The sequence below is a fragment of the Schistocerca cancellata genome, chromosome 7 (genome assembly GCF_023864275.1).
Source record: "Schistocerca cancellata isolate TAMUIC-IGC-003103 chromosome 7, iqSchCanc2.1, whole genome shotgun sequence".
Lineage (NCBI taxonomy): Eukaryota > Metazoa > Arthropoda > Insecta > Orthoptera > Acrididae > Schistocerca > Schistocerca cancellata.
Window position 1 is genome coordinate 388,651,683 of NC_064632.1, and position 23,617 is coordinate 388,675,299.

General features: G+C 40.1%; 1 protein-coding gene across 1 annotated transcript in view; it reads left to right on the forward strand.

Annotated features, from left to right (window-relative positions):
• Positions 1–23,617, forward strand: part of LOC126091931 (protein Njmu-R1-like) — a 120,420-nt gene that overhangs the window by 40,745 nt on the left and 56,058 nt on the right. Inside the window, exons 2-4 of the mRNA XM_049907253.1 lie at positions 7,312–7,395; positions 17,510–17,635; positions 20,824–21,010. Of these exons, the coding sequence (XP_049763210.1) occupies positions 7,312–7,395; positions 17,510–17,635; positions 20,824–21,010 (397 nt within the window). The remainder of the gene's footprint in view (positions 1–7,311; positions 7,396–17,509; positions 17,636–20,823; positions 21,011–23,617) is intronic.

Here is a 23,617-nt window from a genome sequence, read left to right on the forward strand (position 1 = left end):
GTTCTCAACAGATAAGTAAGATTCTCAGCCACCTGTGTAATAGCGCTCTGGAACAGGGCATTTTCCCTGATAGACTGAAATATGCTATTGTTATACCTTTGCATAAAAAGGGGGAATAGATCTGATGTCAACAATCACCGTCCAATCTCCCTTCTAACAGCTTTATCCAAAATTTTTGAGAAAGTAATGTATTCAAGAATAGCTTCACATATCTGTAACAATGAAGTACTAACAAAATGTCAGTTTGGTTTCCAGAAAGGTTTTTCAACAGAAAATGCCATATATGCTTTCACCAATCAAATTTTGAATGATCTGAATAACCGAACACCACCCATTGGGATTTTTTGTGATCTCTCAAAGGCTTTTGATTGTGTAAATCATGAAATTCTGCTAGAGATGCTCAAGTATTGTGGCATGAGTGGGACAGTGCACAAATGGTTTAATTCGTACCTAACTGGAAGAGTGCAGAAAGTTGAAATAAGTAGTTCTCATAATATGCAAAGATCAGCACATTCCTCAAACTGGGGAACTATCAAGAATGGGGTTCCACAAGGGTCAGTCTTGGGTCCTTTGTTGTTCTTAATATATATTAATGACTTGCCATTCTATATTCATGAAGAGGCAAAGTTAGTTCTCTTTGCTGATGATACAAGTATAGTAATCACACCTGACAAACAAGACTTAATTGATGATATTGTCAAAACTGTCTTTCAGAAAATTACTAAGTGGTTCCTTGCAAACGGACTCTCACTGAATTTTGATAAGACACAGTACATACAGTTCCGTACAGTGAATGGTATGACGCCATTAATAAATATAGACCTTAATCAGAAGCATATAGCTAAGGTAGAATACTCCAAATTTTTAGGTGTATCCATTGATGAGAGATTAAATTGGAAGAAACACGTTGATGATCTGCTGAAACGTTTGAGTTCAGCTACTTATGCAATAAGGGTCATTGCAAATTTTGGTGATAAATATCTTAGTAAATTAGCTTACTATGCCTATTTTCACTCGTTGCTTTCATATGGCATCATATTTTGGGGTAATTCATCACTGAAGAATAAAGTATTTATTGCACAAAAGCGTGTAATCAGAATAATAGCTGGAGTCCACCCAAGATCATCCTGCAGACATTTATTTAAGGATCTAGGGATATTCACAGTAGCTTCTCAGTATATATACTCTCTTATGAAATTTGTTATTAACAACCAAACCCAATTCAAAAGTAATAGCAGTGTACATAACTACAATACTAGGAGAAAGGATGATCTTCACTATTCAAGATTAAATCTAACTTTGGCACAGAAAGGGGTGAATTATACTGGCACTAAAGTCTTTGGTCACTTACCAAATAGTATCAAAAGTCTGACAGATAACCAACAAGTATTTAAGAAGAAATTAAAAGAATTTCTGAAAGACAACTCCTTCTACTCCATAGAGGAATTTTTAGATATAAATTAAAAAATATATATATTAATAAAAAAAATAAAAAAAACACAAAAAATGAAAAAGTTGTTATATTAACTTAAGTATGTTGTTAAATTAACTTAATTATGTCATGTATTGGAAAATTTGACTCGTTCCACATCATGACGAAATATCATATTCATGATCCATGGAACTAGTATTAATCTAATCTAATCTAATCAGACTAATACTGCCTCATGGTCCTTTGTCAGCCACTGATTGGCAGAGGCACATATTATGGCCTGCAGAACAGTTCACCAGACCTTTCTTCCAGATTCATGGCCTGAATCCCCCCGCATTCCCCCTGACACCTAACCAGAGATAAAGCTCGTAAGGAAACTAAAAATAAAAAGAAGACAAGGGAAAAAATGTAAAATTAGATCCAGTGGGCCTAGATGCATTGAACTTTTGCCTCCCCCTGCACACACACACACACACACACACACACACACACACACACACCAAACTTGGATCCATGAAACATATACCCCAACCCTTTGTAATCACTATGCATATTTTTTTTTAGAAGTAGTGTGACATAAAACTCCTCAGCACTCTGGCCTTAGCCAAGACACAACACTGTGACCCAATATAATACATACTCAAATGCTGCAACACTTCTCCGTGGATTCCTGACAGCACGTTCTTGCAGTCGTTAACTGTGTCAGGTACGGGAATGAATTCTTAACCCAGTGTAGGAAAACTATGACTGTCTCACTAGGGAAAATAGAAAACCCACATGAAATGGACAGTTATAGACACTCCATCATCATCATCATCATCATCATTTAAGACTGATTGATGATGATGATGATGATGATGATGATGATGATGATGATGATGATGATGATGGAGTGTATAGACACTCCAGTCTCAAGAATATTCTGTGTCAGTTGCTTGAACAAATTGTAAACGAGAAGCTATGTATGTCTCTTGAGACAAGAGGTCTTTTGGCCAACTCCCCATTTGGATTTCAGGAGAGCTTGCCCACAACTGACAGTTTAATTCACCTGATGTCAGCTATAAGAAAATTTTATGCATTGCCAACACCTCCCAACTACCATGTTACAACTACCATACCCAGTTGTAGTGGTGACTTCTGCCACCGAATGTATCAGGCTGACCTAATGTAGCAGGAAGAGTTAGAAGGCACCGTATTAAGACTCGTCTGAGCGTTCGAAATGATTTATGTGTTTCCACTACAGTGCTCCATCCACCTCAGTATGTGTCGCAGGGTCCCGCAATGCTGAGGCCACTGCCCCAGCGACCCAGTGCGATGTGCTGCTGTGCATCAGCCTTGTAGGACTGCATTGTCAGGGCTACACCAGCAGCTGGCTCAACGGTCTTCTTCCCCGTTGACTCAGCGCTGCTCTGCTCTGCTGGGAGGCGCCGAGTGGGCTGCTGCTTCTTTCCTCACTGGCATAGCTGAGATCACGGCTACCACAAGCACCTGTGTTCCAGCATCCGAATCTGCAGCCCTCGCCTCGGGATGCCTCTGGCATATGTTGGAAGCCAGGATGACTGCCCACGGTAGCGAGCCGTGGAGTGGTTTGCCGCTGGCTGGCTGCCTACGGACCCCGCGTCAGCCTCAGAGGGTCGAACCAATGACCGGCCGTGGGCTGGGATGCTGGCACCCCGTCTGCTGCTGCGTGTAGCTGGTGGTGTGACACGTCCCGCTGTCCAGGAGAGCTGCTACACTTGAATTGAATCTTGTTAGAAACCCGCACCTACTTATACATGGCTTTGTGCCTCTGTTTTGCTAACGCGCCGCTCCGAGTCACGTACTGACGACACACAGGTTATGCCAGTGGACCCCTTCTGCCTGTAACTTGCGCCATGCAAACCGCTGCATTTACACTTCTAGCGGTTTGACGGCCCTGTGGCCTCCATTCTACTTCACAACCGCTGCTCAGCGTAACTTACTGTCAACAGGCCCATGCCCGTGTGCTCAGAAATGTTGCACCGAATCTAACTTTCCTATCTTAAACTGTGGTGCCACTACACAATACACAGTGGTGAGATATGACTTACAAGTTGTGCCTTTAGAATGAGACCTGTGGACAGACTCCAGACAGAGGCCAGGGGTTTCTCCTCTACGAATCAGATACTTACTTTTGAATTATGCAATATATGTCCCCACTTTCAACAACTGATTCCCCACGTCTTTTTCTCTGAGAAGTGGATTCACCTCCCAAAAAGATGACCCAGGTATGCTGTTTCAAAAGTAGTTCATCTGGAGTCTCTTCCCTCTGACTTTTTGCCTTTCTCTGTTAAATCCTCGTGTCAGTTCACCTTCCTGAACTCCATGCCATGGTGCAAACATCATCAAAAGATCAAGAAAATGGTAGAGACCTCTGCTGTTGTTTGTTCCTTTAAGTTCTGCTGGTTGCAATATTTTTACAGCAGAATTACTGGCCATTATCAAAGCCCTCCAATATACTTGCACTCTACCTCCTGAAAATTTTTTAATCTACAGTTATTCTGTAAGCAGGCTACAGGCCATAAATCGAGGTTATCTTTGGGAGCCGTTAGTTTCAAACATACACTATCTTCTTTTTGACCTCTGTGGTACTGGGAGCTTGTTTTTGTTCTTTTGTACTCCAAGTCTCATTGGGTTTCTGGGGAACAAGCTTGCCAATTGGTTAGCAGAGGAGACTACAAAGACGACAATCTTGGAGATGAGGATACTGGGATCTGAATTTTGATTGAAAGTGTCTCATCAGCTTTTAGAGGGTTGGAATGAGGAGTGATGCACTGTGGCCATTTCAAGCAAGTTATAAGCAAGAAAAATGTCCATGGCCACATGACATTCTACAATCCACCTTTCCTGAAGTGAATCCATTATCACCCATACCTGGGAGACTCAATGTAACGTACTCAGGTGAGAGGACACACCCCATTGTAGCTGTCATCCTTCCTTTCGTAATTAGTTGTTGTCTACATTTTTTACTGTTCTGTGACTTGAGAATTCTGCAATCTTCTGCAGTCAGTTGGGCACGGAGGGGTGGCTGCTGGTCGACGTGGATGTTGACCTCACGCTGCAAGATAAGCTGCTGCTACTTGTGGCTGGTGCAGTTCTCCCACCTAACAGATTTGATTACTTTTTAATAGGTGTCTTTATGTTACTTCTTATTTCATCCTATACATCAGATGATACCACAGAAGATCAAATTGGCTGTCCACCCTTTTCTCCTCATGGAATCCTTTATGCTTTGATTGTTAAGGGAAGAAAAGACTTGTGAATGTGCTGTTTAGGATCCTTTTAACACCCTTAATCAATTAATCAATCAAATTTTCTTTATTTCTTGGATTACCATTGTATTGTTTATGATGAAACTTAAAAGTCTATCATTCTAGAAACTAAAGTTTATTTCAGAAGTGGGAAAGAATCTTGAAAAATAGATGCTGTTGTAAATTCCTTGCATACATAATATATAACAATAAAAAAGGAAGTAAAATTGATATATATCAGAAAGGAAGGAAGGAAAAGTAAGATCCAATGTCTTTTGATGATGAGGTCCATAGATACCGAGAAAACAGAAGGAAGTTGGTTGTCTCCTTTTTAAAGGAACTATCCCAGAATTTGCCTTAAGCTGTTTAGGGGAACTGTAGAAAACATAAACCTGGATAACCAAGCAAGTATTTGAACTTCCACTCTCACAAATGTGAGTGCAGTGTCTTGCCACTGTGCCACCTTCCTTCAATATTTAAAGCAAGAGGCTGGAAGAGAGAAGTTTTGAAAAGACAGCTGACAGCTTATCATTGTCCTTGCTGCTTCATCATATCACCCATTTCTTCCTCCTTTACAGTGTGGAAGGATATTACTGAATAAACTTGTCCCACAACTTCAGGAGTAAAAGACAGATCAACCCTTTGGAATGACAAGGTTCCTGCAGACAAAAGTGAAGAAAATAAGTTGTTAGTCTGACAAGGTTATATCTGACATCTGCTACAAGTAATATGTACAGATTACTGCAATTAGTGGAGAAACAGTTGAGTTACAAAACTGCTGAACTTGTAACTGAAATCACTTTGTTAGATTTGTTGGGCAGATGGAACCTAAATTTTTATTATTTATGACAAATAAAGTTGAATATTTGTACAATTATTAGTTTTCATTAATCAAATCTTATCACTCTAACAAACATTGGGATTTAAACAGGGAAAATGTTAACCATGTAAATTGTTCTTTTTTGGGAGAAGAAAAAACAAGAGAAAGGAAATTTGCTCTTATAAACTGACTGAAGAAACAAGCATAGAGGCAAGTAACGTGTGGAAATGCATGAGATGCTTGAATAGCACGATAAGATGCAAATTTCATATAGTTTTCAGAGGTCATTTGCAGCAGCAGTTTTATAAACAATGTGGTAGGGGAAAGCTTAACACAATTATGTTGTTTCTGTAACATTGCTTTTGTAAAAGTTATTTACAGTTCATTATGACAATAATTGACTAGTACAATATCAAAAAAATCATGACTATAGGTCGAGAGACAACTGAATAAAGAGTTAATAAAATTTTGATATTGATATATGAAGAAAATGAAATTTTAGTTGACATATTGCCATTTCAATGGGTTGAGATGGTGACTAAATAGCTTCTCATAAAATGGAAACTCGGGATAGGATAAATGGTCTTTAGTTTTTACTGTAACTGGTTAGAAGCTGTAACGTCTCTAATAATGTTTAGAGCTTCAGAACAACAGAATGTATTTGTTCCAAAATATCTGTTTCTATAGTACTCTGATATGCATTTTGATGCTAGAGACTAGTGTTAATCTTGTCCAATATTAACATGAAATCCTCTTGGAATCTTATTTTGAATTGTTTAAGTGTTTGCTGGGAAGTAAGTGGGTGTGCTGAAAAGTAATGCCTCCAAATTTTTTATGTGAACACTCTGGAGGGTTTTTTTTAATAAAAAAAACAACATTATTAACATTTTATCTCTTTACTTCATGTCAACATATTTGCAGCACTCTGTCACTAGCGGGCTCCAAATTATAGTTTGTAACACAGCGGTGTGTAATATAACTATGTCGTTGCATGAGAAACAGCACACTGTAATCAAGTTTCTAATTCAAACAGTTCATCCACACATGGAGCACTTTCTCCTTGAGCATGACAATGGCAGACTACACAGAAGTGCTGCGACATCTGCAAAAATCCAACACTGGGGTTCATTGTCATCGATCGTCCTCTATACAGTTCTGACTTGGCCCCATCCAATTTTCATCTGCTTCCAAACTTAAAGAATACCTTCGAGGTCTTTGCTTTGCTAGTGATGAAGCAGTGCAAGCAGAGGTGGGATTATGGCTCTGTCAACAAAGTCAAACATTCTACAGTGACAGTATCAACAAACTGGTCTTTTGTAGGGAGAAATGTGATCATCACCATGGTCACTATCTTGAGAAATAAATATGTAGCCATGAAGAGTAAACATGTAAACTGCAGCCATAGTGGCATGGTCAACTGTTAAATGCGGAATCAGCACCAGCATCGTCAAATACAAATAAATCACATCACATGCATGAGTCATGTTGTCAGTAAAACATTAGGACTTTGTTTTTATGGGACAGATCTGATGATGGTCATTAAAGACCGAAACTGGTAATCTGTTAAACAGAAAAGATTGTGACAATAGACGTAAATTAAAGGAAACTTATTACATATACGGGTCACTGTGTTTTGTCGCGACGATGTCGCAGCTTGTGAAAGTGTAATATGTTCACAAACAAATTTTTACTCTTAATTAAGAAGCATGTAGTATTTTAAAAATGAACTTCAGAAAGAATATTTGTCAGTGTCTTGAACTGGAAAGTAATCACCTTATTCTTTGTTGCAGGGCAAATGCAACATCATCATTAGCAGCAGCAGGCAATATTCAGGAAGGAACATCACAAATTAGTACAGAGGAGGAAGCTTTTGGGTATGAAAATGTGATAATTTAATAAAACTACACAAAGGTTTATCCATACCTATTACCATTTTCTATCTTTCTACTATTGCTTCTCCATTTTCTAGAAACAAGTTTTAATTTCAATTACACTGTCAGCAGCAGTTTTTACCATTGGTACAAGGTCTAAGGTTTGGGTGTGAAGAGCTTTTGACATGCCGGTATATGAAATATGCTAGCTAAAATGTAGGATTATACATGTGCATCTGTTCTCTCTCTCTCTCTCTCTCTCTCTCTCTCTCTCTCCCTCCCTCCCTCCCTCCCTCCCTCCCTCCCTCCCTCCCTCCCTCCTCCTCCTCCTCCTCCTCCTCCTCCTCTTCCCCCCCCCCCCTGCCAACACACACATCCTTCCTCCACAGTTATATGTTTCACCTTACTGATATATCACTGACAAATGCAGAGAACCAGTCAGCCTAGACAATGAGATCAAATGTAGCAACAGTTGCAGTGTTGTAGAAACATACAATAGAATCACAACAGATGAATAGGACACAACAGCAGTGTACTGAATACACAAATAACAATAGAACTGGTGAAGTAAGAAAGTGTTGATAACTGAATAGAGATGTAGCAGAAATGATTGTCATGAATAATTTAAAAGAAAGAAATTAAATGTCATCAGCACTGTAGATATTATTTATCATATCAAAAGCATCTCCTTTGTTGCAGTGGTTAATTAAATCATTGGTGCAACTACAATGGAAGAGTATTTGTTGAGAGGCCAGACAAACATGTGGTTCCTGAAGAGAGGCAGCAACTTTTCAGTAGTTGCAGGGGCAACAGTCTCTGTGATTGACAGATCTGGCCTTGTAACATCAGCCAACATGGCCTTGCTGTGTTGGTTCTGTGAACGGGTGAAAGCAAGGGCAAACTACAACCATAATTTTTCCTGAGGGCATGCAGCTCTACTGAGGGCATGCAGCTCTACCATATGATTAAATGATGATGGCTTCCTTGTGGGTAAAATATTTCACAGGTATATTAGTTCCTCATTTGCATGTATGGGCGGGCATTACTGAGAAAGACGTCGCTATCAGGAGAAACAAGACTAGCATTCTATTGGTCAGGGCATGGAATGTTAGGGCCCTTAATCGGGCAATTAGGTTAGAAAATTTAAAACTGGAAATGGATATGATTAAGTTAGGTATGGTGGGAATTAAAGAAGTTTGGTGGCAGAAGGAACAGGGCTTCCGGTCAGGTGCATACAGGGTCATAAATACAAAATCAAATAGGAATAATGCAAGAGTAGGTTTAATAATGAATAAGAAAATATGAATGCAGGTAAGCAACTGTGAACAGTATAGCCAGTCTCAAGTACCATTTTCTATTCTTGATTGTTATCTTATACAAGGTCAGAAGAAAGTCTGCTTTACCTCCTTCTCCCATCAATTCATTGTCACTCTTTTTTTCTTGCTGGCCCATTCATGGGTATCTTCTTTTTTTTTGCAGTAATACCTGCTGCATGTCCCAATCAGCTGAATATCTGTCCGATTTGACTCCATATGTACTGGACAATTATCATTCCATTTGACAATGATGAACTTTTTATCACTATCAATGCACTTATTGTAAGCTACTCTTCAAGCTTATTTTCAAATTGCTATTGCAAAAAAAGGTCATCCTCTGATCTTAGTTTTGTTGAGTGTTCAGGATGCATAAATGTCCATACTCAACAAATGGGGTCAGCAGTTCAGGAGAAGAAAAGAAACTATCAAAGAAAACTTTTAAGTTGCAGGTGAATCCTGTGTAAGCTGAAGATTCCTTCTCCCAAAAGAGGTATTCCTGGTGGAGATCTACATGCCCTTCCCATCAAACATTTAATGCCTGTGAACATAACCACTAGTATCTGGCCTGCACCAGCTCTAGTGATAGCTTGTGCAAAATTTTGCCAGTGTGCTGTGATATAAACAAACAGATTGTGTTTCACTGTATCAACAACTTAATATTGTTGTGATATTAGCTTTACCTTATGCACTAAGATCAAGTTTATTGTTTATGTGTTTATGATTTTGGCCATGGTTTTCCAGCAATGCTTTAATGTGTCCTAGGTCTTTCACACCCCCTTTATCACACACAACACTGACACCAGTAACTGCCACATTGCAGGACTTTGATACATCCTATGATTACTCATTTTCACAATACTCATAAACAAATGATTCTTCTACATTCCTTCCTTTCTTTCCCTTCAACAGGTCAGATATGTTTGCTAGTGGTTTTCTGTCAAATGAAAATATTAATTTGAAATATTGAATTTATCTGAATGTCACTGGCCAGCAGTTTTCAAAGAATTTTGTTGGAGGAGTAGTCAGTGTAAGATTCGGGTTGCTAGGTTTAATATTCATAACATCACTAGAATGAGGTCGTTCTGGAATATCTCTTTCTGCCAATGTCATACAATGTTCCTCTTACATGTAGGTGTTTTTCCACTAACGAGAGAGTTGTTTGCTTCAGGCTGATGGTCTTTGTGTAATCGGGTTTGGTTTAATAGAGCTGAATGCTAAAACTGGCCTAGAGGATGATTTATTGGTACTTTCAGTTTCATTATTTTCAGTCTCAGAAGAGTCACTACTTCCTACTTCATCCTGCAGTGTATATTCTTCACTAGAGTCACTGGAATCCTCCAAATCATCTTCACTATTCCTATTTAGAATTGGACCTAAAGTTCCCAGCTGTTATACCATAAAATTCCCTGCAAGAGAAAACTAGTTTCAGATCAACTGATTGCAGAAGGCAAAAGATTGACTGAGACTGACAGTAAATGCTATATGTCTACATTACTAGCTTTCAAATATGACATCTGATTTCTACCACATTTATACTGTTTGCTTATCATCTACAATAAAAGACATAAACTTGACATCATGATTTTTCACCTAAAAAAGCAAAGCTTTTTCAAAATAAAGCTTCTTACATACACTTTAGGCATTGTATAAATTACTTGAAGCATTTATTCTGAGTTCACACTGATAACAATTGAGGATTACAAAGATTAAAATCACACACTCACCTGGCACAAACCCCTGTGCATTGTGAAACTGTAACAGTCACGAGCTTCTCAGTGCTGCCATCTGCAGTCACTGAAGTAAAACGAATATATAGCATTCACTGACGAGAAATACTGAAAGAAGGCTGTCTGTCACAGACTATTCCTTCCTACTCAAAAGCATGTCTGCATTTGTAGATGTTAGGCAATAAAGGGTAATGTGTGCAGTCCAGCACTCACTTTGCATAAATTGTGTTAGAAAACCCCTCAGTGCTTTCTCTTCTCATAGATAAGTGCCTATTAAGGTATTTTTGGTGATAGTTATTGTCTTGTGAAATTTCTTTGCTTATAACTTTTTTTTAGTGTGGAAACTGTTGCCAGAGTAGTGTTTACCCCGCAGGGGGCTCGCCGTTCTTTGACGGGTTAATGCTTGGCTACCATGGGGTTCCAGCCTTTGTAGCATCTTTTCCCTTCCGTGCTGCATGTCTATCCTCTTGCCATTCTTTTCCCCCTCCCTTGGGGGAACATGTCTGGGCTGTTTTTGGAAATGTATTCAGCATTTTTGGTAGTCAGTATTGGAACACTCTCCACTGTTTTTTGTTACTTTTTTCTTTCTTTGTTCATCCTTCTTGGTGTTTGTGGTTCCTCTCTTCTTCTTCCTCACTGTGCACTTCTGAAGGCTGGCCCACATGTCGGACATGTAACAGGTTACTGGGTAATGCATAATTCCCAGCAGGTAGGATTGCACTTACCCTCTGGTACAGGCCAGGCTCAGGAAGGGGTGATTGCCTGAGCTGCTACCTTCCCAAATTGCCAATTGGTCCCTCTGTTGGGTTTTGGGGAGATGTGACCTCAGGTGTGAACAATCACCTAAGGTGGGCGTGCCCCCTTCTGAAGAGGGCCCCCAGTTGCAAGGAGTGTGCCATCGGAGATACTGGGAATCTGGAGGATTTTCTCACAATGAGCCAATCACAGTCAACAGCTAGAAACATAAACAGAATGAGGCAAACAATTCAAAGACCCTCTCAGCTGCACCATGGTTTCTCATGGTTTCACATACTGAAGATGTTCGGTCCTGCGCTATGGTAAATCCGTTTATTATTCAGAAAGGTGTTGATGCAATTACTGGCCCTGTGAAATCCTGCTCTCCTTTGTGCAATGACACTTTTCTTTTGGAGACTACTCGTGATTCTCAAGCACAGCAACAGCTCACAACTTGACTCCTCCATGGCTATCCTGTTCATGTCGAAGCCCATCAAACACTGAATTCTTCCTGTGGCGTTATTTGTACAAGGCTACTCGATGGTCTGACCAAGGCAGAAATCCAAACATACCTCTCAGATTAGGGTGACATTGTAGTCCATCGGGTGACGAAAAAAGTAGATGTCTCCTTAGTGCCCACACGCACTCTCTTTCTCACTTTTGATAGAGTGGTCCTTCTGTCAAAGATCAAAGCAGGTTATGAAATTATCACAATCAGACCATATATTCTGAACCCAGTGTGGTGCTACCAATGTCATCTTTACAACCCCACTCGAGAGTCCTGTCGAGGCCCAGCCAAATGTGTAATCTGTGGTAGTGATGCTCATGAGGGTGATTGCCAGCCTCCTCCTCCCCACTCCATCAACTGTAGTGGTGACCATGCTGCCTCCTCCCATGATTGTCCAGCGTATCTCGATGGGCGGGCTGTACAAGAGATACAGGTGAAGGATAAAGTCCCTTACCTGGTTGCTTGCAAGTTGTTGGTTAGTCAGAAACCCCGTGTTTACCATCTGGCACCTAAAGTACAGTTTTTGCTACATCTTGCTCCATGAAGGGAATGGCTACACAGACATGTGACCTCAAATTTAGCACCACTGTTGCGAAACCACCTAGCATCATAGTAGTATCCCCATCTCCTCCTCCATCTGTGCAACACACCACCATAGTTTTGCCTCATGGTGCTAAGTCACCAGCTATGAAATCAGCAGGCCGGAAAGGACAGAAGGAATACTCCCTGAAGTCTTCCTGCATTCTTCCAGCCACAAACATCTGAGTTTTCTTCTATCAACCAGAAAAGCCAGTTTAGTCCCTTAGGAATTCACACACATTCACCAGAAAAATTCCTAGAAGTTAAACAAGGGAAAACAGTCTTCTCCTTTACTGTCTCGAAGATCCTCTTGTACGGTGTTGCACATGATACCCTCACCCAACCAACCTCTGTGTCGCCAGTGCGCACCACCAACCGTCTTTCTGCTCTGGACTCCACAGGTCAGTAGAAGGAGAATGCCGACACTTCTGTAGACCTCATGGAGCAGGATCCTCCTGCCTCTGTGCCCTGTAGCAGCAAGTCTTCGAAGGCTGGCACTCAGTAGCTGCTGAGGTGACACCCATTCATTTATTCCTCATCACGACTCTCCTCCAATGGAATGTTTGTAGTCTTCAATCCAACAAAGAGGATTTATGGCTGCTCTTAGAATTGCACCATCCACTTATTCTCGGCCTTCAGGAAACAAAATTGCATCCTCACGACTGCTTTGAGCTCTTGCATTTCTTCCCGATCCATTTTAAACTTCCCCACCCCTCCCCCCACCCCCGCCCCCGAGGACGGCATTCCATCTTATGGGGAAGTAAGAAAAGGCGTGTGACAAGGGCCTCCCGTCGGGTAGACCGCTTGCCTGGTGCAAGTCTTTCGATTTGACGCCACTTCGGCGACTTGCACGTCGATGGGGATGAAATGATGATGATTAGGACAACACAACACCCAGTCCCTGAGCGGAGAAAATCTCCGACCCAGCCGGGAATCGTACCCGGGCCCTTAGGATTGACAGTCTGTCGCACTGACCACTCAGCTACTGGGGGTGGACATGGGGGAGTCATGCTGCTCATACGGGATGACGTTCATAGTCAATTCATCTCCCTGACTACCCATGTTCAAGCTGTTGCAGTTTGTCTTTTCCTTCCTCACTTGACATTTCTCTTTGTACCGTTTACATCCCTCCGTCATTCGATGTCAACAGGACAGACTTCTTCTAGCTTATTGGGCAGATAACTACCCCTTTCTGCTGCCCGGTGACTTTAATCCGCTCCATTCCCTTTGGTGTTCTTCTGGAACCTGTCCAAGAGGTGCCCTCTTGGCTGACCTTCTCAATCAACTTACCCTCTTCTGCTTTAATACAGGAGCACCCGTGTTCCTTTCAGACTCCATGCACACATATTCCCATTTAGACCTATCCTTCTGCACTGCCCAGCTTGTGCATCATCTCTAAGTGGTCCATTACCTCTGTCACATACTCAAGTAACCATTTCTCATGTGCTATTTGTTTGCTGACTCCTAGCCCACCTATGTGTACACCCAAATGGCAGCTTAGTAAAGTGGATTGGAGGCTTTACTCCTCACTGGTGACATTTGATGGACAACATATCCCCAGTTGTGATGACCAGGTAAATATTTTACAGAAATTATCCTTACTGCCACAGAACATTCCGTTCCTCACACTTCCTCTTTACCGCACCATGTATCAGTCCTCTGGTGGATTGAAACCTGCTGCGATGCAATTCGCACATGGAGACATGCTCTCTGCATTTTTAACCATCATTCTACAAAGGCAAACTGCATCCATTATAAACAGTTGTGTGCACAGTGTCATCGTGTTCTTTGGGATTGTAAAAAAGCTAGCTGGATTTCATCCAATATTTCTTTGAACAGTTCCACTCCCTTTTCCATCGTGGGCCAACCTCTGACTTCTTGCTGGGACCAAGATCCATTCCCCAATTTCCAGCCTGACAGTAGCAGACAATGTCATTGTGGACCCTATTGCTATCTCCGACACCTTGGGCTGCCATTTTGTGGACATTTTGAGCTCCTCCTCCCACTATTACCCAGCCTTCCTCCATCGGAAACAAGTGGAGGCAGCTCGGGCAATATCCATCTCTTCTCAGAATTGTGAGTGCTACAATGCCACCTTTACTGTGAGGAAGCTAGATCATGCTCTCACTTCATCCCGATACTCCACCTCAGGGCCAGACGATGTTCACATTCAGATGTTGCAGCACCTTTCTCTTTCGGGCAAGCACTTTCTGCTTCCATATGTGCAACTGCATCTGGGCAGAGGGCACATTTCCCAGGCTCTGGCATGAAGCCACTGTCATACACCTAGTCCCGATAAGGACAAACATCTTCCTTCTAGCTACCACCCCATTTCTCTCACCAGCTGTGTTTGCTAGGTGATGGAACGTATGATTCATGCCCAGCTGGTATAGTGGCTTGAGTCTCACAATTAACTAACTACTGAACAGTTTGGATTTCGAGTGTGCCATTCTGCAATTGACCATCTTGTCACTTTGTCCAACCATGTCATGAATGGTTTTTGCAGGAATCCCAGATTGTGGTCATGTTTGTCGATTTGTAGAAAGCTTACAACACCTACTGGAGGACTGGTATCTTCCATACTCTCTACACGTGGGGCCTCCATGGCCACCTGCCCCATTTCCTTCAGGAATTTTTAAAAGACAGTTTTTAAGCTACTTGTGGGTTCTGTCTTGTCGGAAACCTTTATCCAGAAAAACAGTGTGCCTCAGGGTTCTGTCCTCTTTGCTATCACCATTAACCCTACAATGGCCTGTCTCCCTCGGGCATCTCTGGCTCCCTTTTTGTTGATGATTTTGCATGTCTTGCAGTTTTCCATGGACCTGTCTCATTGAGCAGCATCTACAGTGATGTCTCAATCATCTTTACTCATGGAACATTGACACTGGCTTTCGTTTTTCCACTGACAAAACCATTTGTATGAATTTATAGTGGTGCAATTGGTTTCTTCAACAATCTTTATATCTTGGGTCTGTTTCTCTTCCGTTCATTGAAACTATGAAATTCTAAGGGCTCATGCTCAATAGGAAACTTTCTTGGTCCTGCCATATGTCTTACCTTATAGCCTGCTGTATGTGGTCCTTCAATGTCCTACATGTCCTCAGTGGAACTTCGTGGGGAGCAGGTAGAACCACCCTTCTCTATTTATACCGGTCCCTTGCCCATTTGAAATGAGACTATGGGTATTTCGTTTATGCATCCTCACTGCCATCCCTCTTACACTGTCTCAATACTATCCACCATTGTGGCATCCATTTGGCCACTGGTGCCTTTTACAATAGCCTGGTTGAGAGACTGTATGCTGAAGCTGCCGAACTACTGCTGACCTACCACTGTGACTTTCTTCTCAGCAGATATGCATGCCGTTTTTCTGTCATGCATGGCCACTCATGCTATACCCCTTCTTCGATGACTCCTTTGATTACCAGTATGGGGCACGTCCCTGTTACCTTCTGGAGATTGCTTTCAGCTGTTGCTCCGGTAGCTTAACTCCACGCTATGTGCAATATTCCCGGTGGGTGTAAACTCTTCACCATCTTGGCCCATGTTCACGTTGGCCTTCATTCATTTCCTAAGGGCACTACTTCAGCCTCGTTCCATCATCTTCAGTTTCACGACCTTCGCGTGGAACTTTGTGATAGTACCTTTGTGTACACTAACAGCTCTCGGACTGACTGTGGTGTCAGGTGTGCCTTCATCATTGCCACCAACATTTTTCAGTATCAGCTTCTGGAACACTGCTCAGTATTTACATTAGAGCTCTTCGCCCTGTGTCAGTCCATGCAATACATCCATCAGCACAGGCTTTTCAGTTGTGTCTTCTGCTCTCAAAGCCTCTGTGTGTTGTACACTGTCCATCCCTTAGTGTAATGGTCCCAGGAAAGCTGTCACTTGCTCACTCTTGATCGAGCCACTGTGATGTTTATGTGGGTTCCTAGTCATGTCAGTCTGACAGGAAACGAGTTCGCTGATGCTCTTGCCAAGGCTGCAGTCCTTATACCTCAGCCCTTTAGTTCTTAGATTCCCTCCGACGATCTCTGTGTTGCCGTCTGCCAGCAGGTGGTGTCACTTTGGCATCACCACTGGTCCTCCCTTCATGGGAACAAGCTCCAGGTTATTAAGCCTCACCCAGCAGCTTGGACAACCTCCTCTCGGCCCTCTCACCATAAGGAGATCATTTTAGCTAGATTGCGTATCTGGCACTGTCATTTTAGCCATTGCCATTTGGTATGTGGTGCTCTTCCACCACTTTGTCCTCATTGCAGTCAACTTTTGATAGTCTGGCATTTCCTGATGAAATGCCCTTTTTTTAATCTCTTTCCTTCTCGTTTGTGTTTGCTGTCTGAGTTATTAGCGACATGCAGGCTGTCGACCGTGTTTTACTTTTTATCCATCGTAGCAGTATGGCGAAGGCCATTTAATTTTTAGTTCATGGCCTCCATTTGTCTATGGCATATTTTATAGACCCTTCTCCATGTCCCTGTTTTTAACTCTCTTCTCTTTTGTCGATTGGGATTAATGTGTATTCTTTTTTAACTCATCTATTTGTCTTTGTATTCTACAGTTCTTATGTGGGTGCATGTGACCCTAGTTGTTTTTGCACCCTAAAACAAAACAAACAGAAATGTGTTAACCTGTTCTGTTCAGAGTTTAGTTGGAGTCCGAACAGCAAGCAACAAAATATGCACTCGACACATAATGAAGACCGCTAGGGGAGTTGTTGAAATACTGCAGAAAGAAAATGACACCATTAACTCTGCTGCAAACCCAGAAACTTTATCAATGACGGAAATTCTTTCTGTGTCTTCAAAATGAGCATTTTGCACTTGTACAAGCAACCTCTTCATGTGATCAGCTGCTCTGTATATAAGCTTCAAAATGTCTTAAAAGATATAATGAAACTTTAAAGATAAATAAACTCAAGTGTTTGTGGGCCTTCCAAAACAAGCTTAAGTACTACACACCTCTATTATTTTGCTTTCAGGAAAGAACACTAAATTGGAAGCTTCAAATGTAGAAGATTGTAAGATTTTTACAGAAGTCAGACTTCAAGCTTTTGTTCAGCACAAGTAGTAGCCAATTACAAAGATGATTTAGTCCTGTGCTTTCTGCATATTTTAGACATCATTTGTTTTTTTATTCTTGAAATACTTTATGTGCAAATAAGATTATTTCTTGGACCAACCTTCACTTTAGCCAATTCTCATGTAGTCTCGCATAAGGACTAAAATAAAAATAACTTTTGTTTTCAGATTGAAACTCCTCTCATCATCACTTACATCAGAGCAAGAATGTCTGCTGCAATTATTCCTGATAAGACGTCTGAAGAAGGGCGCTATATACACTGGGACAGGGAATTTTTCTGGAATGGAGTTTAGGTAAAGACTAGTGCTGCTTTTTTCCAAAATCTGCTTTGTACACAGATTTATTTGCCAATAAACACAATATGAGTAAAAAGTGGATTGTAATGTAAATAAGAATTAAATTTTGAGAGTCATTAATTCAGTGTATGAAAAAGACATCTAAATGTTGGAAAACCGAGCGGGGTGGCGCAGTTAGACACAGGACTCGCATTCGGGAGGACGATGGTTCAATCCCGCGTCCGGCCATCCTGATTTAGGTTTTCCGTGATTTCCCTAAATCACTGCAGGCAAATGCCAGGATGGTTCCTCTAAAAAGGGCACGGCCGACTTCCTTCCCAATCCTTCCCTAATCCGATGAGACCGATGACCACGCTGTCTGGTCTCCTTCCCCAAACCAACCCTAAATGTTGGAAAAACTGTGACAGAGGTGTTTTTTTACATTTGCAGTCAGTTATATTCTGTTGCTGCAGCATCTATTTCAATACAAAGAAAATAAGATAAAAAAGCATGTTTTTGGGGACATACTTGTTGAAAATAGTGATTTTTTTTTTCCAAACTGGATACTAAAGTTCAAGAATATCTTGAAGAGCATAAAGCTTTAGGAAGTGCAAAACGCTGCTCACCTTGAAGAGTAGGTGCAAGCCAAAAGTCAAAAATGCTCTTACTTTGTCATAGTGGGAACCAATACATAAATTTATATTGCAACCACACTAAATACCACCACCAGAAATGGAATAGTACAAAAAATAGAGACATGGAATTAGTTAACATTCTAGAAGAAGAAAAAATTGATGTAAAAGTTTTCTTTCTATGGAAATTCCAGGTTGGAATATGAGCAATGTAAGTAAAAGATAGATTGCTACTTCCTGTAAAGATGACATGTCAAGTTGCAGATAGGTTTAATTAAAAGACACTTACACATTAGCTTTTGGCCACATGTTAAGTTGCAGTAGGCATAATTAAAAGACACTTCCACATTAGCTTTTTGCCACAGCCTCTATCACACACACACACACACACACACACACACACACACACACACACACACACGAAGACCATCTCTGGCAGCTCGGACCAGAACGGTATTGTGGTCTGAGCTGCTGGAAATGGTATGGCAGTTATGTGTGCGTGAGGTGTGCTTACTGTGTGTGTGTGTGTGTGTGTGTGTGTGTGTGTGTGTGTTTTTCTCTCTCTTTTTCTGACAAAGGCTGCAGCCGAAAGCTAATGTGTAAGTGTCTTGTAGTTGTGCCTGTCTGCAACTTAATGAGTCATCTTTACAGTAAGTAGCAATCTGTATTTTCCTTACAGTGTCAAGTTTTCTTTCTTTCATTCACACCTGTCAAAAACTCAACACTTCTGCTTCTCTGTGTCTGGTCTCCTTTACTACAAAAAATTGATTTAGTTAATATAACACACTAAAAATACACTAAAGAGGCTCAAAATACTTGATGAATAAGATATGGAGAAACATTTAGAGTACTTTTAAAATACAATCAACTGTACATTACAAACATGGTTTTTTTTAGTAAATGTGACACCCATAAATACACCTGCTAAGCAAGAACTACGATATATGTTACTGAATACATTATAGTAAAACTAAAGCTGAAGAGCCATGTCAGAGATATAAGTGTTTTCAGAGGTTATAATATAATTTTGACCATTCTGTAGTCATAACAATATTACCATTTTTTAGTTTACAAAATAAAAATGTTACCCAAAAACCTTCAAAAGTTTACTTGATAGAATAACAAGGAATGATACATTTTTATCAAAGGCATCAGTCAGCTAAGCTGTCAAGTTCAATGATGGTATGAAAGTAGAGTGGTGAAATTTGGACTATCTATTGGAAGAAGGCTGCTTAAGAAATTGTTGAAACAAAAAACTGCTGTCACGAGCAGAGGTCTCTGAAAATTTGAACAGGCTACACAAGAAACTGTAGCTAGCAGCTACCAACCTTAATTGGGAAACATGCAGAAGAACAAAAAGTGAACCAAATGTGGTTGTAGATTTAGTACACCACAAGTCACAGAATAGATCCATTAATAATATTGATAATTACATACATCACACCCTATGAAAGTATTGAACTCTGCAGATCAAGAATGAGTAAAATTGGATTGTGTCAGAGTGGCTTATACATTATGGAAAGCTCTAATCTGATGCTAATGCAAGTGTGTAGCCTCTAGGCAACTAGGTAATATTGCTACAGTGATACAACAAAAGAAAAACTACAAGTAGTCACAAGAGTAACAGAAAATCATAAAACAACATAATGTAGAACTTCTAAAGTACAGTATACCAGCATTTAAGTACAAACTTTTACTTCTTTTTACATCCAATTAAGTTCCAAAGAACTGGAATAGGATAGTGATTTCCCTTAAAAAAAAAAAAAAAAAGAATGAATACCGAAAATAAGCCTCTTAGGCACTGGCTACAAATTATATAGTGTAGGTCTAAACAGCAGTCTAAATGCTATAAAAACCGATTTAATTACAGAGGAGCAAATAGAATTTAAATTGGAAAAAGCATGCTTAGTGGCAGTTTTCACCCAGACACAACTGATCAAAAGATATAGAGTTCAATTGAAGGCTTAGATATGCCATTTATAGGCTTCTAAAAATCTTCCAATAACATATCGAAAGCAAAACTATGAGCAGCAATGCAGAAGAGTGTGTGTGTTGCAGCATTTTAAAGCCACACCATAATACACCAATAACTTTAAATCTAGATGTGCATACAACCAAAGAAATTATGACTAGCGAAAGAGTTATCACACTGCTTAATGTTATGCAATACAACATTGTGTACACTGGAGCTGTGCAGAGTGCAAAGCTTCATAATACAGAGTCCTCCCCCCCCCCAGGTCCTAAAACCACAAAAAAAAAAAAACCTCTGCATTATGAAGCTTTGCACTCTGCACAGCAACAGTTATCTCATATTTCACAAAATAATAAAGGTATATATTTGTAAAACCTTTATTATTTCAAAGTGGCCCAGAAATAAAAACTAATTTATAACATCGACACTCAAACAAACAATTAAATCATAGAAGACATTTTTATTTGACTGAGTACTGTTGTTAACTTATTGTTCATAATAATCTGTTCGTTCGTCCTGATATGCTGTATATTCCTGAATAATTTTTGATTATGTATATGTAGTAGATAATTATCTCATTTTCTTATGTAAATACATTCCAGCTTGACAGAGAAACCAAGCTCACCAGCCGTTTGCTACTACATCCTGTTACCCTGTGGTTCAAGGAATACTCAGTCAGAGCAAGCTTTAATTTGTCTGCTTGCAGACACTGACACAAATCTGGAAGTATTCAGGCCAGAACTGACTCTATATTGTGAAGCATTAGCACAAAGGATTCCGCAAAATGCAGTATGTATGTTTCAAGCATGACTGTTCTGGTAAATTATTTTTTTAGAGTTTTGGTGGTGTTTGTAGGCTCACAAAATACTGCAAGTCAAGTGTGTTCAATATTTGGTTTCAAGATAAAATATGACAAGGTCCAGTTTGGACTTTGAGAAACAAACAAAATGAGTACAACTTTCAGCATTTTACACAAGTGTGCTGTACCCATACAGAAAACAGTTTGTCAATAAAGAAATCTTACATCTGAAAGCTGAAAGCAGGTGAGGCTGTTGTCTTTTCCAACTACATTCCAGTGAATTAGAAGTCATTAATACTGAGGGAAGTTCAGTAGAAGATCTTTTCAGCTCTCCGATGTGACCTGCCACTTTGTGTATACACCATGACTAGGTGACTAGCAGTGTCCCCAAGTTGCATTTAGTCGCAAGCATATAACGGTCATTTCTAAAGATGAATAGGTCTTAAATCACCAGATCCTTGCGTCTGTTCAAAAGTGCAGTTCACACCCTTATGGGAAATCACATTAAAGTAAGGAAGTTTTTCTTTGTGACTAATCAAACTGCAAAATGAGAAGTAGATGAAAATACAACTGTCACAGAAGAAACTAGTCTGCCGTGAAGAGAAGAAAAGTGCTGCAGTTTCTGGTACTCATTACTGCAGCTCATCAGTCAAAAATTTGTAGTTCCTATTTAACTACAGAAGGCTTCTGTATTCTTCAGTACCCTGTATTGAGTACCTATAGTAGACTTTTTTTTGCACAAAAAAGGATCAGCTGGTAATGTGGTGATATTCTACAACTAAAGAGATCAATGGGGCATGGAATGACATTTGTTATTGGTTCAAAATAATGATGAGTGTCATTGAGTGCAGAGAGACTATTACGGAAAAGTAATGGGGCTGTAATTTGATGCCCCTAGTACTCTTTGTACTTCTTGAATATTAGCAATCATTGAAGGCTTTGTGAAATTCATATAAGGTTTCTACTTCCGGCAGCACTAGGCTACAATGGCTGATAGACTCCTGGAACTTGGGGTTCCATCATCTGCCAAATGTTAGAAGGAAAATATGAAGTATGTGAGAATATTCTGGGATTAGGCACAAAAGGTACATATTTATGATAGATGGAGAGAAATAGAAGAGAAAAGCATAATGAATGATATTGTTATTAAAAACTTTTCTCCTCCATCTCTCAGCCTGTCATTCCACGTCACATTTTTCCCAATTCTTGTACAATTTTCTCATCAAATTCTTGAGTGTTTCCATTTGCCTTCAACCTTTCATTGTTCTTTTGCTGGATGAGGCACCCCAAATTTTCAACACTTCAGTCCTTCAGTTTTTTTGTCTGTACCTATTCTGAAAAATGAAAATCCACAATCACCTTGTGATTTCTGGTCAATCAACATCTTAACCACTGCATCCAAAGCCCTGGAATATATTTTTCATGACCAAATTACTGAATACTTATGGAAATTCAATTATCATAACAAATATCAGTCCAACTTTCGTAAACTCTATAGCACAAACACTGCATTAATTAAGAGTAACTGATGACCTGAAATATGCCATGGACAATCATGAGGCCCCAATATCGACACTGCTGGACTTCAGCAAAGCATTTGATACTGTCAGCTGTGACATTCTGCTCAGAAAATTATACATCTAAAAGAAATCAAAGTCCTGTGTGTACAAATTTTTTCCTCAAATTAGATTGTTCTTTCACTTTGTTGTCACAGTTGCTGTTAACTTTACACTCCAGCCACTCCTTTGAAAATTTATGTGGTGCATACCTTTGTGTTTCCATACAGGTGCACTCATCTCATGGCATATGCAAAATCTAAGAAATTTGTTTTTCACTTCAAGCGAAGAATTTTCAGAAGTTAAATATTGGTACTATTCTTTGTGCTAACAAACAGGAAAATCTGTAGTTTAAAAATTCACCACGTTTGCATAACTTTCGTCATTAGTCACATGGATTACACTGATTTTCAATAACTTGTGCACTATTTAAGTTCTCAACATACTGCTTTTTACATATAGTTTCATCTATCTCTTCTGTGGTTGGTCTTTTCTTCAGCCAATTCATCAAACTCGTGATGACACAGTAAGTACATGATATACAAGTAAAGTTACGTGTCCTTTAATCAGCACATAGGCCACTTCATAAATGCACATACTAATTCCGTTTCCATCCTCCAACGAAAATGGACTTAACGCTTATGCTAATAGTGTTGCTCCCGTGTAGCTGTAGACTGCAGTTGTGGGAAAACAGACTTGCACTCAATGAATTTCATAATTGTTGATTTCAATAAAACTTATATAGATATGCTTTGGGATAAAGATTTCCAGGAATGACATTCTCACTCATACTCATTCAAACAAAGCACTATCTGTAGGGAATAAAAGTGTTGCTGGAAGCATGTTCCCTCAGGAATGCAATGGGGTTCAATTCTGGACCCACAGTTGTTCAAATGGCAATGGTATCTCATGAGTTTTGTGCTCCTACATCATTTCTATGCTGACAAACTCCATCTTTGCCCAAGTGCCAGACGTGAAGACATCAATACTGTGATTATTCAAATGAACGGTAATCTGTCTTCATTGGTAAGATGAGCACAA